The 18,520-nt window shown below is 45.9% G+C and overlaps 1 protein-coding gene across 1 annotated transcript in view; it reads left to right on the top strand.

Annotated features, from left to right (window-relative positions):
* The window catches only part of ITGB5 (integrin subunit beta 5), a 175,563-nt gene that overhangs the window by 31,443 nt on the left and 125,600 nt on the right, over positions 1-18,520 (top strand). Inside the window, exon 4 of the mRNA XM_060261692.1 lies at positions 16,298-16,466. Within this exon, the coding sequence (XP_060117675.1) occupies positions 16,298-16,466 (169 nt within the window). The remainder of the gene's footprint in view (positions 1-16,297; positions 16,467-18,520) is intronic.

Raw genomic sequence — 18,520 nt, 5'->3', positions numbered from 1 at the left:
GTTCTCAGCTGCGGAGAACATCCTCAGTGGCGTTGCAGCCGGAGCAGCAGCCAAGAAGGTCAGAGCGCCTGCTCTGGCTGCAATGCCACTGAGGATGTTCTCCGCAGCTGAGAATGAAACGTCTGGAAGGAAAACTTTCTCCAGTAGAACACGGCACTTGAGCCCGAAAGATTCTACAAACCCTATTTTGAAACAATTATACATATTCTTGGTCTGTGTTATTTTGGTGGACAATATGAATACAATGGCCAGGATGCAAAGATCTACTGCAAAGATCTCAACTACGGCCCTGCTGTGGAAAGGGTTGTCTCTTTAAAAAAGGCCCCTGTGTGCGCACTCAATTGGAGAAGTGAAGAAGCGCACACAGAGGGGGGGGGGAACTCAACCTTGCCAGAAATGGCTTGACGTGATCACACAGCTCTTCCGCTTATGAGTCACCCCAGGGCATTCAGACAGCAGCCGATTATGTGACCTACATCTGATTCAGAGGGATGCTCCTGGGAAAATCCAGGTAGCTTTTTGATGTGGATAGGAGGCATCTGGAGATGGGGTGAGAATGGGTGCAGCTCAGAGGGCAGATGTACTTGTGTGGTTGTGCACTTTTAATCCGAATGGGAGGCAGGAAGAAAAGTGGAATAATTGTACACAAAGTAGTTGCTTTGTTCATTCAAGTAATAAATGCTTTCGAGCATCACTAAATTATCCCAATGTGACATGGTGATTAGCAAGCTCTTATGAAGCCAGATGTAGTTTTGAAAAACTGGAAGATTACTTCTGTCACTTTCCCTGATCTCATGAGTCTACTGCAATTGTCCACAATTGTCTGGTGTAAACTTGCCCCACAAACCCATCACAAATTTCAGCTTGTGAGCCACAAACAGAGTAATATTTGTGATGAATTTTGCTTTGTGGTTTGGTTCATGTCCTCCCTAGCCACCAAATGCAGTGGATTGTGTTTGGCCAATCACAGGTTGTGTGGGCTTGTAATAGATTTTTGACCGAGGGGAACGACAAAGGCAATTTCTGTCATGTTTTGAGAGATATCTGCTTTTCAAACATCCCACTGAATGAGTGTAAGTGTTTGGCCTAGCCTCAGATCTGATTGAACACCTGATTTACAGGGATGTTTTGTGGGATTAACAAGCCGTATTCCAGTTAGTGGGGCTGACTGGCTGCTTGTAAAACACTGGAAAATCACAGGATGGATTGTTCTTATGGTTAAAAATGAAAGCAAAGAACATGCCTGGATTTCAGAACCACTTGTTCGTGTTTGCCACTCTGTTGTCTGCTTTATAGCAGTGGGAGAAGCTTGCTAGCTGGGCTTTATTCTTTCTGATTATTCATTCGATCTGATTGCTACTGGCAGCACTAATAGAAACTGAAAGTAGGCCGCAGTCCTAAGCATAATACTCTCCATTGAACTCAAGTAGATATTTCCAAAGAAACTTGCATGGGATCGGGACGTCTTGTTTTATGAAAACATTTTTAGAAATAAGATTGTTTTATTTTTGCAACTTTACACCAGACAATGTAATCACCATGTTACATTGGGCTAATTTAGTGATGCTCGAAAGCATTTATTACTTGAATGAACAAAGCAACTACTTTGTGTACGATTATTGCACTTTTCTTCCCCTAGAGCAGTCTTCCAGATTCACTGTTACTGCCTTTTTGTCATGGAATAAAAGGGTTTCTAATAATGGATCAGTTTGTTTTTGAAATCTTAGGATCTCTTTTTTTGCAGATCGCAAGATTTTTTGTTTTAATGAATCTTTGGCAATGTTATATTTAATGAATTTCTTCTACCTTCAGCCCTAGTACGTGGGGCTATGTGATTCTACAAAAAACAAGATTGGCATTAGAAAGATGGACAGAAACATTATGTGGTGTATCCAGAATAAAGATTGTAAATATATTGGCAGGGCTTTTGCCCCCCCAAGTTGGAATAAAGAGTCAGACACAAATTATTGGATATAAATAAGGACCACTTTATTTAAATGTAAGTGATAAACGGCAAAGGCTAACCTGAACTGCAGCTTGGTCAGGGCCAGGGGCCTCAACAGACACCTCTGCTGCCATTCGACGAGTGAGCAACCCAGCCCCTGGCTGGAACTGTACACCGCAGCCCCCACCAGGCCGGCTCAGCAAGCAGGCAAACCGAGAAGGCCTGTCCACCAGACGCATGTCTCGATGGAAGGAACCCTCCAGGTAAGCCCCAAAGGACGGTCTGCATTCTCCCACCTATGGTCATCCAGCCCCAAGGCTGATCCTACCAGACCCCTAACCCACAAGAGGGGATGCTCTCTGGACCTCCCCTAGCCGCATACGATCATCAACCAAAGAAAAACCTGCCACAACTAAGGCCAAGCCTCTGCTTCGGTCTTAGCACCCACTGGGAGGCCCAATGCTACCCGCAGTCTTTGCCAGAAGTCTCTCAAGAAAAGAATGTTGCACCTTTCTGAGAGATGCACCCCATCAGCCTTGTAGAGGTAGGGGGACTTGAGAGAAATATCTGTGGGGGCAGATAGTGGCCTAAACCCCCTTTCAAGGCTTTCCTAATTTCTTTGTTAGCCTTGTAACAGGCCCTGTCAATGCCCACAGGGTCCCAAACACCACACCAAACTAGGTGGGGAATCATGGCTGACCAAACTATAATGGTCCCAGGCCATCTCTCCTCAGTAGCCCTAAAATCATCCCTGGCCTGCAAGACCAAAGCCTTGCCTTTCACCAGCTCAGGATCATTATCCCCCAGGTGGATTACTAAAACCTGGGAAGGAGGGCCAAGCTTCCCATCAAACAACAGTGGCATCAGGCCTGGCCAATGAAGACCTCGGCACCCGTGCCATTCAATGGTAACCCACTGGCTGAGTCCCAGCTGAGAGCCGACAGCAGTTCTCCGAGCCTGATGAGCAGCCCAAGACACATAACTGTGTCCACAGAAGAGAACTTGACTCCTCTGGCCAGGAACAGCACCTGAAAAAAGAAAACAGTTAAACTGGCAACAACAGCTACAAAACTTCAAGCTATAGCCCCCCAAAATTAGGGACCCAGCAGAGGGTGAACACAGGATTTATAGGCTGCCAAATGCCGTCTGCCCAGATGCTGAATGGCAGATGAAGGATAACCCAAGGCAGCAGCTGTAGAGGCAGCCCCAATTCTAAAAGAGTGGGTATCAAACCAAACCCCAGACAACCCAAGCTTTGCTAAAGCCCGAGAAGTCACAGTTCAAAATTGATGTTTTGTCAGCAGACTGCCATCGACGTGACAAAATAAAAATCCATTCCTAGGACCACGTACTGCCAAATAGGCAACCAAAGAGGAAACAGGACACAGCTCCGGATCTGAGCATGGGCCCAGTTCCAACACAGTTCCTTTCTGATGCTGGCCAGTCTTAGAGCATCGAACTGTGATGACCGCTTTACCATCCGCTAACCTCAGGTCCCAAAGCAACAAAGTACTACCAGAAACATCATTTCTGGAGCATGCCACTAGCCATGGGACAGAGAAAGTCTTGGTCGCCCTCATGGATGACCTCCGGCAACAACTGGATCGAGGCGGCTCAGCGGTACTGCTGCTGCTAGACCTATCGGCTGCGTTCGATATGGTCGATCATCGGCTGCTGACCCGCCGTATCGCCGACGCAGGAATTCGGGGGCTAGCCTTACAGTGGCTCTCCTCCTTCCTTGAAGGTCGGGGACAAAGGGTGGCAATTGGGGGGGAGCTGTCTCAGAGACACCCACTTCATTGTGGGGTGCCTCAGGGGGCAGTTCTCTCCCCGATGTTGTTTAACATCTATATGCGCCCCCTTGCCCAGATTGTCCGGAGGTATGTGTGCCACTGATACCAGTGCGCAGGGTCAAGAGCCTGGGAGTGCTACTGGAGTCCTCCTTATCAATGGAGGCTCAGATAGCTGCCACTGCTAAATCCGCCTTTTTCCACCTTAGGAGGGCAGTTGGCTCCCTTCTTGGAGCATAGCGACCTGGCAACTGTGATCCACGCAACGGTCACCTCGAGACTAGACTACTGTAATGCCCTCTACATGGGGCTGCCCTTATACCGAACGCGGAAACTGCAGGTAGTGCAGAACGCGGCGGCCAGGCTGTTGGTGGGACTGCCTCGGTGGGAACACGTGCAGCCTGGGCTGCGGGACCTGCACTGGCTGCCGGTTGTGTATCATGTTCGCTATAAGGTGCTGGTTATTACCTTTAAAGCCCTATATGGCCGAGGACCTGCCTACCTTAGGGACCGCCTCTCCCCATATGTTCCCCAGAGAGCACTGAGATCTAGTTCTCAAAACCTTTTAAAAATCCCTGGGCCAAGAGAGGCTAGATTGAAAATAACGAGGGAGCAAGCCTTTTCAGCAATGGCCCCCCAATGGTGGAATCAACTTCCAGAGGTGGTGCGAGCCCTGCGGGACTTGAATCAGTTCCGCAGGGCTTGCAAAACCATCCTCTTTCAGCTTGCTTTCAAGATAGAACCCGGCTAAACTGACTTCTAGCCATCTTACACATGACTGTGAACTGTAGCACCTTAACTATTAACTTATAACAGCTGTTTTATCTATTTTAACCTAATCTATAACTGTAATTTAATTGTATTTTAATTTGCCTTTTGTCTCGATTGTATTTTATCCAAATCATGGTATTCCCATGTCTGTGAGCCACCCTGAGCCTGCCTTCGGCGGGGGAGGGCGGGATACAAAAATAAATTTACCTTACCTTACCTCACTGATTCTAAGGGCCCCCTAAAAGGCAACCAGAAAAGCAGCATGAAAAAGGGTAGATTCAAAATAGGAGGCACATATTGTGCTCCAAACACCCTTCAAGCCCTTAAGGACCAAAGGGGAAATAGGCTTCCTAGCATCAGGGATAGGCCCAACATCTCTAGCCCAACCCTTAAGCATCTTCCTCAGATGAAAGTCCGCAGTGTCCTCCTTATATCCCGACGTCTTACTAGCAAAGGCCAGTGCAGACAGGTGTCCTCTAATGGATCACATGGCCAATCCCTTACCTTTTAAAGTCACACAGTAATGGAGCAACTGTTCCACCAGGAGGGGCCAAACCATGAGATACCCTCCCTGTGACCTAAAGTTCTCAAACTGCCACACGGCACATTCATAAGACTCCTGGTGCTGGGCGCTATGGCTAAGCCTATTGCTCTGCAGGCCTCGGCTCTCCAATCAGCCATAGCTCCAGGGGCATTTGCACCAGCTCTTGATCGACTTCTGGGGCCAGCTGACAAAACCTCTCCATCTGTTTGCAAGAGAAAGTGTCAGCCACCCCATTATTCACCTCAGGAACATGCTCGGCTAAAAACAGTATGTTAAGCTGCAGACAATGCAGAGTGAAGGCCCTCACCAGTTTCACAACCCATTGTGGTTTGGATGAAAGGGAATTAATGACATGTACCACAGCCATATTATTGCACCAAAAATGAATTGCGCAATTGGCTGTATAGTTCCCCCATCACCAAACCACAACGAGAATGGGAAAGAACTCAAGAAACGTGAGATCTTTGTTCAGTCCCACCTGAACCCACAAATCTGGCCACTCATCTGTGCACCAATGTCCATGGAAATAGACCCCAAAACCTAACGACCCGGCAGCATCAGACATGAAGCTCTGCTTCAAGTTTCATGTCCTCCCTCCCAAAGGAAATCCCATTAAAGGACTTCAAAAAAGTCCTGCCAAACCAATAGGTCTGCCCGCATGCTGCTGGTAACTCACGTTCTGTGCTAAGGAAGTTACAGGCCAGCCATCACATCGCAAAGCCTACATAGAAAGGCATGTCCAGGAGCCACAACTTTGCAAGCAAAGTGGAGATGCCCTACCAACTGCTGAAGCTTGAGTAAAGTAACCTTCCACTTAAGAAGGAAACAAGCAACCCTTTCCCTCAAATCTGAAACTTTCTCATCAGGAATTCTGGACAGTTGTGCCAGAGAGTCCAGCTCAAACCCTCAGTCTTTTCCTGTGCCAGTGGAACATCAAGCTCCACCACCAGCTCAAGAAAGCCTGACAATAACTTTGCACGATGCCCAGTCCCTTCAGCACCTACAGAGAGGAAGTAATCCAGATATTGAACCACTTCCTGTAAGCCCCCTTTCACACAAACAGCCCATTCAAGAAATGTGCAGAAGTGTTCAAAAGCTGCACATGAGACAGAGCAACCCATAGGCAGAGCTCTGTCCATGTAAAACTGCCCCTCAAAGGAAAAACCCAGGAGCTCAAAATCAGCTGGGTGGACAGGGAGAAGGTGAAAGACTGACTTAATATCACATTTAGCAATCTCGCCCCCCTACCGCAGCGCTGTACTACACAAATGGCCTGATAGAAGGTGGTATATCTAAAAGAACATAGATGCTCAAGAATGCCATCATTCACTGATGCACCTCTGGGACAGGAAAGATGGTTAATCAAACAAAATTCACTGGGCACCTTCTTCAGCACCACTCCCAAGGGGGAAACTCGAAGGTTAGGCACTGGAGGAGAAGAAAATGGGCCCTAAATCCTACCCTCTGCCAGCTCCTTGGTAGTCTTATCCCTAACACATGCTCCATACCTTTGACAGAACTAAGTTTTCCAGACCTAAATGCAACCAGGGGACCCTGAAAAGGGATCATAACACCGAACATAAAACCTTTCAACAGATAACCCCTATCAACACGGTTCAGATATTTGTCAAGTCACCGTTCAAGAGGTCCCACCTTTATTGGACTGGATCCGTTTTCTAGCTTGGTGATTGTCCTCACCCCGACCCTGCTTCTTTTGACACTTATGTGGCTGGGCTCGGGAGCAGTTGCTGAAGGAGTGAGCCTCACGACACAAGGGACGTTCATGTTTGTACTGGCAGGATTTCCTGCTGCACCCTCCTTGGGAGCCAAACTCGCAGCAGAGCAAGCGGGATTGAACCACCTGCCCCGCAGAACTGTGAGAAGAAGAGGAAGAAGCCCCAGATGACCTGCCCACCAAGTGGCTGCTATCAAAGCGGTCACCCAAATTCAGTTGAGCAGGAGACATGACCTGGAGCCAAAGCAGCTGGTGAATGCAATCCCACTGAAGGGAAGGGTATAACACAGCCCTCATCCAGAACTCATCATCATACTGGAGCCAGGCAGGCCATTAAACATCGTATACCCCTTATAAATAATGTCCATATACTGGATCAGCGAAGCACTCCTCCAGCATATATGAAAAACCCCGGAAACCAATTGGCCCAAGTCCTATCCACCTTCTGCTTCTTCAACTTCTCCTTATCATCTAAATCCTCTTTGTCTTTTTTTCTCCAGCTCACGAAACAGGAGAGAGAAAATATCCACATATTCACCCTTTAAAATCTTTTCCTTTGTTGAAGGCAACAAATGATCTCCTAAAGGTAAAGCTAAGTCCTCCAAAAGGAAGGCAGTAAAGGGAACAGACCCATAAGAAGCACTCAAAGAGGGAGAAAAGCCCCACCCCTCCAACATGAGATCTGACATTGCTTGCTGTCCAGCCGCTGGCCAAAGTCCATAGGGGCCAAACTGCCCGGATGGCCAAGACCAAGCTTGCTGTGTACCTATGCCAGGAGAGGGGGAGGTACCTGGAGCCCCTGTGGCAACACTGGGTGCAGCCGCAGCGGCAGGGTCCTAAGGGCCCCATGGCCAAGCCGGCCCAGTGTATGAATGTGGAGTGTTTCCAGCCTCAACCTCAGATCCAATCAGTACCAGTGCTGATCCTGTTCCAACATCCATAGGAAGTGGAGTTGCGTCCCCATCTGTGCTGCGTTTCCAGCAGACTTCCCCTCAAGGATAGACAACCTGGTTAAAATATCCGCTGGAAACATAGCCTTAGAATTTTGCGCAATACCTAAGTCCTGTGGGCGAGGAATGCCAGATGCCTGCTCCAGTGCCCTAGGCCTCTGCAAAATAGCCCTTTGAACCACCTCATCACCTTCCTCATCAGAAGACAATACAGACATTTTAGGTGGGGCCTTAGGTGCAGGATGTTTGCCCTTAGAACTCCCTGTCCCTTCTTTATCAGGCATTTTAATGATAACAGACAACACAACTAAAGGTAAGCCACCCAAAAATTGGAACTAAAATGGCTGCTGCTACACAGCACCTCAAATGGCTGCCCTCTTATTCAAGAAAGAAAGCCACAGGGGGAGTGTAAAGTGGCCAACGCAGCTCTGGTAATCCTAAAGAGACTTAAAATGGTTATCCAGAAACACAAGCCAAGATCCCTTGAAAAACTACAATACAGGCTTTTCACATCACCAGCTACCCAATCCTCTAATCAGCAGATACCCAGGGGAAAAATTGTGATCTCCTACTAAGGGAGGGAGAAAAAATGGTGCCCCAAAGACAAAAGGAAGAGGAGACCCAAAGTCAATAAGGCAGCTCAAGAAGGCTGCCAAATACTGCCCTCCCACACCACCTTAAGAAGAGTTCCAACTCCACACTGGCACAATTCCTGGCCCAAGAAGCACCTTCATAGGAGGGAGAGGGGGGGAAAGGGGAGTATTAAACAGGCAGTTTAAGAAGAAGATGCCTGTTCCATGCTGATCTAACATCCTCGCTTTCGCTGGGGCCTTATCAGCAGCCCCAGTCTCCAGGAACCGCTAGAAAAGCCTACCCTGAAAACAAGCCTGCCCAGCCTTATCAGCAACGCAATCTACGCTGAAATGCCAAAATGACGGAAACAAAGGGAAACTGACATGAACTAAGCAGGAGCGAGCTAAAAGCCAAACAGAAACAGAGAAGGGGGCATGGAAGGTGCTGCCCTGCCCCACAGAAACGCAGCCAAATGGGCCAGTTAAATCTTCCCCTCTTCCTTCCCAGGAGGCAAAGGCATCCTTCCGGCCTTAAAGCGAGGCTGCCAGCCTGTAGGGACGGATTTTTGTAGAAAAGGCCCATCAGGAACTCATTTGCATTAGGCCACACCCCCTGATGTCACCATTGTTTTGCGCAGGGTATTTTTGTAGTAAAAGTCCAGCAGGAACTCATTTGCATATTAGATCATAACCCCATGATGCCAAGCCAGCCAGAACGACATTCCTGCATGTTCTTGCTCAAAAAAAGCCCTGTTGGTTTGACATAAATATTTACATACCTGCTGTATTCTGAATCTTTTAACTTGAATATCTGTATGCAAGATAATGCTTCTGTCAGTTGGATCTGGTCGTTGACCATAATAATAAAACTGAACTGATCTGTTCTGTAAAGCCCAGTGCTTTTTTTGAGTAGGAATGTAGTTCTGGCTGGCTTGGTGTCAGGGGGTATGGCCTGCTATGCAAATGAGTTCCTGCTGGGCTTTCTCTAAAAAAAAAGCCTGTGTGAAACAATGGTGATGTCAGGGGTTGGGGCCCAATATGCAAATGAGTTCCTGCTGGGCTTTTTCTGCAAAAAAGACCCTGGTAAAGCCTGTTTATATTTGTTGATAAGCAGCAATGAAGCAAACAGGAAGTGACACAGGGGTATTAAGACTGTTGTTGGATAGTGGCTTGTGTCCTATAGAAGAATCGTACTAATGGAAGGAGGGATGTTTTTGCCATTTCTTCTCCCACCCCATTGGAGACTAGGCTTCCCAAATCCCCCGCCTGGCCTGGGAACCCCCGATTTGGAGCCTTCTCCTCCCGCTCGCCAAAAATCTGGAAAACGGGGGGAATGGCGGCCCTTCCCACCCAGCAGCTTCTCCTCGCCCCTTCCCACCCTTGAGGGCAGCCCAGCCAGCGGCTCCAGAGGCGGCAACAGTGCCGGGCACGCCTTACTCCCGGCTGGCTGCCCGCCTTACTCCCGCTGCTGCTGCTTCTGAAAGCGTGGCTGGTCAGGCGTCGCGGGCGCTATCGGGGAAGGCGCGTGGGGACCAAGTGGCGTCCTCCCTGCCGCTCAGACAGGCCAGGGGGCAGGAACAGGAGAGAGCCAAGGCGCCGGGAGCGGAGCAAAGTCCGGCTGGGAAGGCGGTGTGCAGCCGGGCTGGCCCTGCGGCTTGAAGACTATTGTGGCACTGAAGAGGGAAGGTGCGGTGCACCGGCCCGTTTGGAGAGCCTTGGTAAAGGGCGGCGGGGGGCCGGGGAGGTCAGCTCCAGCCGGGATGGGAAATGCCTAGAAACGCGCGGGGGTGGGGGTTGCTTCGGGTGGAGAACAAAAGACCTCCTCGGCTGGACCTAAGCCACCCCCCCCTCCGGGAATCTGGACTTTGGGAATTCTTTGTAGTTCTAGGGAACTGCCTGCATGCCCTCACTGGCTGGCCTGCGGGACACGAAGATTTCTACAGTTGGGCGGGGGGGGGGGGGAGAAGGGCTCGGAGGAGAATATTCCCTCTTGGGGGGAGGGGGTTGCCAGCTGGGCAAGGGGAATTCTTAGAGATGTGGGGGTGTGGTGGGAGGCTGTTTTTTGAGGTAGAGGCACCAAAATTTCAGTATAGCATCTAGTGCCTCTCCCCAAAATACCCCCCGAGTTTCATAAAGATTGGACCAGGGGTCCAATTCTATGAGCCCCAAAAGAAGGTGCCCCTATCCTTCATTATTTCCTATGGAGGGAAGGAATTGAATAGGTGGGCTGTCCCTTTAAATGTGATGGCCAGAACTCCCTTTGGAGTTCAATGATGCTTGTCACAGCCTTGATCTTGGCTCCGCCCCTAATGTCTCCTGGCTCCACCCCCAAAGTCCCCAGATATTTCTTGAATTGGACTTGGCAACCCTATTGGAGACTTCCACTTACCCCTTTTCATGCTATTTCTAGGGGTCTCATGTTCCCCCAAAGCTTCATTTGAGGGATCATTTTGAACTTCAGCAGGAAGCGAAGGGGAGGAAGCCCTGTTCTCTTAGGTAAATGTGGATGGATAGAAGGGTTTTCTGTGCAGCCCTGAAAACCATGAAGAAAAGGCCATGCAGGACACTGGAGCATTATTCCTGAGCAGAGGAACAGCTTGCCACTTCGATATATTGTTAGTCTCATCTCTGCAGCCATAATAATTGGAGAGTTTGTTTAAAACTGAAGCAGAAGTTTTCAAACACTGGTATCAATTGAACTGCAAAAAATGACCACTTACACTTCGACAGAAAAAGTTCTGTCAGGGTCTTTTGTGTTTCAAAATACTGTGCTGGTAATACAAATATCTGTTATCCTTTTCCAAAAATCAGCAATGGCAAATATGCATGCTGCTTTAAAATATAGTGCTTTCCACAAGCTGTGGCTTGTTAAAGAAATAAAACTTTAAGTTAACTCATATGTTTGCTCTGAGGTAAGTCCCACTGAGTGCAGTAGGACTTACTTTGGGATGTTTGCTTAGGTTGACAACCTCACTAGCAGCATATTTATGACTGTTTATAAAGTATTCCTTCTCCTCAAGCTCCTGTCTTCTATCAGAGAGATTTCTCTCCAGTGTCAGTCACCTGCCTTCCCTGACTGTCGAAATATACATGGCAGAGGATGAGTACCTTGCCTCTGGGGATGAGTATTTTTACTCTGAAGATTATCTTGTGTCCATCAGTCAAAGTCTATTATGTAAACTGCCATGTTCATCTTTGTTGGACCCTGGCACACAAGGCTGCATGGATTGGATACTGTTATTTCCCATTTGGCCCATTTCCTGTATGCATAGAGTATATACATTTGATTCGTCTATAATAATAATAATAATAAAAATAACTTTTTATTTATATCCCGCCCTCCCCGCACAGGCAGGCTCAGGGCGGCTCACAACATAGGAATACAATACAATATAATAAAATCACATAAAACAGTAAAATTAATATGCAGTTACATTAAAATTAACATTAAGGTGCTAATAGATCTTAATTCAGTAAAAGAGAAGAAACATACACAGCGACATTATCTTAGCTCGGTATGGGCGAAGGCTATTTTGAAGAGGTATGTCTTACAGGCCCTGCGAAATTGATTTACACATCGCAGGGCCCGTACCTCCTCCGGGAGTTGGTTCCAGAGTAGTGGGGCCGCAATGGAGAAGGCCCGATCCCGGGTGGTCTTTAATCTGGCCTCCCTTGGCCCAGGGATATTCAGCTGGTGCTTACCAGCTGACCTCAGTGCTCTCTGGGGCTCATATGGGGAGAGACGGTCCCTCAGGTATGCTGTCAGTAGTCTCTGCTCTGAGACTGTTGGTATGGGTGGTGGTGGGGGAAATGATTAGCATGTCATCCAGAATAATGTATGCTATGATTACAGTAACAAGAGTAGTGCAAACTGCTCTAATTTTCATCAATAGAAGAAAGATTTACAGAGAAGGCAAAAAAAAAAAAAGGTGAAAACACACGTCAGTTGTAATCTCAAGAGACATTCTTCCTGATCTTATATAATGTAACCAGTTATAGCTTTATTGCAATAGCAAAACCGGTTTGCCAAGCCTATGGCTAAACTTTCTTAGCCCTGTTGAAAAGATGAGTGTAATGGTGCCTTTTTACTAATTTGTCTTAGGGAATGCATAGCCTGTTTTGTGTGTGTGGGGGGGGGGGAGGCATTATCCCATCCTTGTTGTGAATTCTGTTATCTGTTTTAATCATGGTTGAGTATTATATCTGCACCTACATGGAATCATGGTTAATGCTGGGTAGGGTTTTGGTCTGATGCATGATTTGGAATGCTTAGCATGGGTGCTGATGTAACATTAAACCACAGTTAAGACTGGCAAAGAAAGGAAAAAATTGTGCCAGACTGTAGTTTCCAATTCTACTGTTTACAGGCAGTCAGATTTAGCCCTAGTCTTTCTGACTGCATCCCTATGTTGCACTTCAGAGGAGAGATGAAACTCTGGTCTAAAGAGTGTATAAAAATCTCATAGGGTCAGATTAGATGTGACAACATGTGACTGTCATATCTAGTTTGGCTTACAATATGCAGCAGACAGAACAAACACATTTATATAATATAATCAAGACTGAAGAATCAGTATGTCATGGGGAAAAGGTATGGGATATAAACAATGAAAAATTTAAAATTACTTTGCATTGAGGGAACCATTTGGCTCAGGATATCAGTAATAAATAAAAGCCCTACTGTGGTGGCAAATCTGAGAATTTTCATTGGTTGGAAGTGGGTCATGGACGATTGGCGTCCACTCTGTCTCTGGCGTGCCATTGGCTGATTCTGCTCTCCCTCGCCCACAAGTGGTCCCATCAGGTGAGAACCCCACCAGATGGCTACTGACCTCTGAGGAAGACAGTTCTCTGCTGACAGATTCTCCTGGGGCTTATTGATCAATACTGTCTTTCCTCAGGTCCTGTTGAAGGAAGTCTGGGACAGTCTTTCCCTCCACCCAACCCCCAAACAACACTGCCACAAAGCAAGCAGTGAAGCAAACAGGAAACTGTGAGAGATGTTCTTGAGGTGTTAAAAGTAGTAGTTACTTCTCTTCAACTGACGCAAAAGGAATGTTCATTCACAGCACGGAGGGGTCAGTTGCAAATGGATGAAGCCCCCCTTCTTTCCAACCAAGGGACTTTCCAAACGACAAAGGCACAGAAGAGTTGATGTGCAGATCTCTTTTATTGTTTTTCACATTAATGTGAGGAAGGCGAAAACAAACCCTTCATCCCCTCCTCTGTTCTCCTTTGAATTTCTTCCCTGTAGTCACCAACATCTTATACCTTTCTGTAAACAAAGGCCAACTTACAGATTGGCTACACCGGTCTTCGCCTTTGACATTCTGATTACATTCATTGGTCAAATAAGTCCCATATCCCAATTTAGAAGTGAGAGATGAATACATATCACCCGAAGGCCGCTAATCTGGACCCCCATGCCCCACTTCCCCATACATCATATCTGTGGTTTCGCCCCCTTCCCTGTTCGACTCCAATATAGGCCTCTTGGCCCAATTCCAGGATGAGTAAGCACAGAGCTCCTGCTGTAGCAGGGAGATTTGACCTTTTCCAAGAGATAGGCTCACGGAGGTAGAAAGATAGCTTACTTTCCACTGAAAGATGTTTACAGAACAAAATGAAGATAATGAGTCTCTGCTAAAGGGGAGACGTCCTCTCGTATCTAACAGTAGCCCATTTTTAGGACTTTGGAACTAAAATCATGGAAAAGGCCCTATAATCCTTCCTTCCTTCCTTCCTTCCTTCCTTCCTTCCTTCCTTCCTTCCTTCCTTCCTTCCCACCTTTTCTATAACTCTCCCTTCCGTCCTCTCATTCTTTCTGTCTCTGTCTTTTTCTTTCATTCTATCTTCCGTCTCATTTTTCTTTCTCTCACTCTATTCTCCCCATCTTTCCCCTACCATTCTTTCTCTTAGTCTTTCTGTCTCTCTCTTTTTCTTTAATTCTTTTTGTCTATCTTCCTTCCTTCCACCTACACATTCATCACCCCACCCCCAATATTTTTCTAGGGCCCGCTGTATTTGTTCCTACAACGGGCTTTAATGCTATAATTATCTTCTTGTGAAGGGAGACTTGTTCATGACCTTGCCATTGAACACCGAGGCAGGAATCATTTAGTGTGGCATGACCCTCAACTGTTGAATCAACATGGTATGAATTTGGAGTACTGCCATAGTATCTCATAAGGTGGGAGCAGGTTTGTGGAGGAGAAATGTTGATAATCTGTGTTAAAACTGCCAATCTTCCTTCATCCTGCTAATCTTCAAATTGCTGAGCATTAGCCAACTAAAATTGAAGCTTCTGGGGAGTCCAGTTCCCACATGAGAGAAAGCAGAATGAAATTAAAGCCAGTTCCTTGCCGTTGTGGGATTTGTTTGTTTATAATTTAGATTTATAAGTCGCCCTTCTGTGAATTTACAGAGCTCAGGGCAGTTGACAACAGAAGACTGTACAATTTAAAATCTAAGAGTTAAAATAGCTGAAATCATCATCAGATGGCACCAAAACAAGTACAAATTGCATTTCTGTCTCACAAATAAGCGAGAAAAAGCAGCGTGGGAGAGGTGAAGAGAGTGCCAGATAAGATTGCTGTCCTCAACCAAAAGCCTGGCAGAACATCTCTGCCTTGTATGCCCTGTGAAATTGCACAGATGTTATTTGGCAGAGAGTTCCATCAGGTGGGACCTAGGGCTGAAAAACCCCTGGTTCTGGTGGAGGACAGTTGGACATCTTTAGGTCTAGGGATCACCAGTAAGATTTTCTCTGAAGAATGTGAAGCTCTTTGGGGGATGTACCTGAGGAGGCTGTCCCAGTTCGTGGAGCATGTTAACTATTGGTTGATATCTACAAGAAAGAGATTGGTTTAATTTATGTTCTTTGTGGAGAAATGAACCAGCCATGAATATGTAAGGCAGTTATGTAAATACCAGGAAGAGTAGCATAAGTTCAAGAATTTTTCTGTGTTCCTCTCAACGTGATTACTCAGCTTTAAACAGCAATTGCTGTTCATCATGGCATGGCCTGTTCCCCATGCCTCTTCCCCATGCAGTGTTCCCCACAAATCTGAGGTAATTATGTCACAAGAAGAAAATTTAAAAATCTTTTCTGGCAGAAACCCATAGCAGGTTCATTATTAACTGGAGGGAACCCAAAATAAACCCATGAGAACTAAGTAAATTGTGTTCCTAGTGGAGTCTGTTTTGTTTTTTGTGTGTGTGTAAAATTGGGGGTGAGGATTGCCACCACTTCACTGAACTACTTTCACGGAAATTATGCAAAACCTTGTTCCAATAACTTACCATGACAAAATTGCAATCCTGAAAAAAACATGCTTACTTGTAAATCAATCCCAATGATTCTCTCATTGGCTTATAAATATGCATTAGCATTATTTCCAAGTAGACATATATCTTTTTATTTTATTTAGAAAAATTGTGTGCCGCTTATATGGTTCACAACAGTAAAATAAATTGAAACTGGTGGTATAAAAATAAAACCCGATCATACTGATAAAAACATAGCAATAAAATCTAGTCAATTTAAAAGATGCCAATAAGAGCACTCTGGATCATAACAGCCCATGAAACAAAAATTTTAAAATTTAGAAAGATATTGATAAAACAAACCACAGGCTAGAATCAGGCCACAAAACAATTGAAAAGAGGAATCCCTTAGTTAAAAGCCTGTGAGACGTTCAGGATCAGCCTGTAAAAACTTCAGTAGGAGTTACTGATCTCAAATGCTTTATCATCTTAACTTTATGATGGAAACCTAAGTGATCAGCAACTAAAGTGATGGTGTTGTGTATAATTCATAACTCTGAATCGTAGCTTTTTAAAATTGAAAGTTATTTATGTATGCATTTAGGATATTTCTATGCGGCCTCTTTGTATCTGACTGAGCACTTTGGTGGATTCTGTGTATGGTGTGAAGCATACTATGGTGTTCCTGTCCAACAGTGTATGCTTTTATTTCCTTGCTTTCTAGTTACAAGTTATTTCCAAGTTGTGTTCCATCCTTTGGATTCCGGCACCTTTTATCTCTCACAGATAAAGTAGACCGTTTCAATGAAGAAGTTCAGAAACAGAGGGTTTCCCGCAATAGGGATGCTCCAGAAGGTGGCTTTGATTCAATTCTTCAGGCTGCTGTGTGTGAGGTAAATAACAGAATTTTGGATGAGTTGTATTTCCATTATTTATAGCTTTGCCTGATGTTGATACTGGAACTACTGGAGATGAGGTCAAGTTATAAATAGCATTGTTTTAAAAAAGAATTGGTAAGAGTGGTTTTGTGGTCTTAGGGTAATGTAGAAAGGGTCAGTTACCTTGTGATGAGACTTCTTAGATGTCCCTACCCTCAGGACACATCTCTCAAGGTTGATATGCTAATTTGCCCTTCGGAACTCCACATGAAGGCACAAAATGAAGAATTGTATCTAATCTGTGCTTTTCTGTTTCATATGGATGTATGTATGTGTATTGTGCGTCATAAGAAAAGTTTTATCCTGTAGCTGTTCTAACAGTGTCGTAGTTAATTCATTATGGAATTGATAAACTGGTTTCCAGCTCATGTTCCAGAAGCAAAACAACAGAACAAAATGTTGATAAAATGCCGCTGAAAAGAGTGGCAAACAGATCTTTGAAAATGTATTTCAACATCCAGGGCATGAATCAAAACAGGCCTGTTCCCTGAGAACCAGCTTAGCTTTTATATAAGCTGGCATTTAAAGCAGGGCTTTGTTGTCTGATTTGATACTTCTGAAAGGTTCATATGGGATATGGTACTTCCTGAGGTATTCAGGATCCTTGGAGTTTAATACGTAGGCAAGCATGGTCTCCTGTTATAGTTTACCGCTGTTTATCATTGCTTCCCAGGTTGGCAGGAAAAAAATGGGTGGTGGGGGAGTTGGGGTGTGTGTTTGTACACCAGTACACATCATCACTTCTGTTGAACTGGAAGTGAAATCATTATGCGGAGAGGTGACACTGTAGAATTTACCTGGAAATCTTTGGTTTAACCATAGAGCTTTGGGCAGACCCTAGAGCATCACCTCCCAATGTAATGATAGCTAGATTTGAATCCAGTAGCACCAACAGGATTTTCATGGTATGAGATTTTGAGACTCAGTGTTTCCTTCTAGATCATTTTCATAGGTAATCTCAAATAGAGGGCTAGGGGTGTGCAAGGAGAAATATTATTTTTTCTGGGTTTGGGTATATTGGACCTGAATAATATCAGCATTCCCAAAAATTCCCAAATACCAATATTGGTATTGTATTCAGATTCAGGAAATATTTGGAAATACCAAATATATTCAGCTCTGTTATACCCTATGGGGCCATTATACTCAACAGCAAATCTCCTAGGGTATATTCAATGGGTTGGAGGAGTGGGTTTGAGGTAGAGCCACCAAATTTGCAGTGTAGCGGTTGGAGCCTCTCCCCAAAAGAACCTCCAAGTTTCAAAAAGATGGGACTGGGGGTCCAATTCTGTGGACATTCTATGCCCCCCCATCCTCCATTGTTTTTAATGGGGGGGAAAATAACAAGGCAATACAAGCCCAGTTCCTAGAGAATCTCTGCAGTAGAAACTAGATCGTGAAGGGGGTATTTTGAAGGGCCAGCAGCAGGACCAGTAAAATGTGCCCAGCAACACAACCCTGTGCCAACCTACTAGTGCCCAGCAGCTGAATTCAGTGGCATTGTGGGAAATTGCCAGCTCAACAGAACTGATGTCAAGCACAGAATCACAATCCAAGCAAGGGAGGTTGCAAGGACAGCACAACCACTGAAATTGTGCCCAGCAGCACAACCCTGTGCCAATGTGACAGCAGTACAAAGTTAAAGTGCAGAACTAACCAATGTCACACCAGAGAAGCCCAGCAGGGTTTTATTGGCAGAAGCAAGGGCACAGTAGAAGCCTCACATAATGCTCAAAAGTGCAGGTTAGCGGGCGCTTTTGCTAGCTGATCTGACCCAAGGCCAGTCCAATACAAAGAAGCCCTGCCCAGTAATGCATTGTTTTCTTCCAAAGCCAAGGGCAAACTCAGAGAAAAGGGAAGTCCTCAGAAAGTGAGAGGGAGGGGGTTGTGTGTCCATCTTGATCCTCCTCTCTCCGCAGCAGTACATACCAACTGTCACTGACTCAGTGGAGGAGCCTAAGTCCTGCCCTTCATCACAGTCTCATTTCCCACCTCTGCAAATAAGGGTG

The sequence above is a fragment of the Heteronotia binoei genome, chromosome 21, assembly GCF_032191835.1.
Source record: "Heteronotia binoei isolate CCM8104 ecotype False Entrance Well chromosome 21, APGP_CSIRO_Hbin_v1, whole genome shotgun sequence".
Classification (NCBI taxonomy): Eukaryota; Metazoa; Chordata; class Lepidosauria; order Squamata; family Gekkonidae; genus Heteronotia; species Heteronotia binoei.
This window is presented reverse-complemented; position numbering and strand designations above follow the sequence as displayed.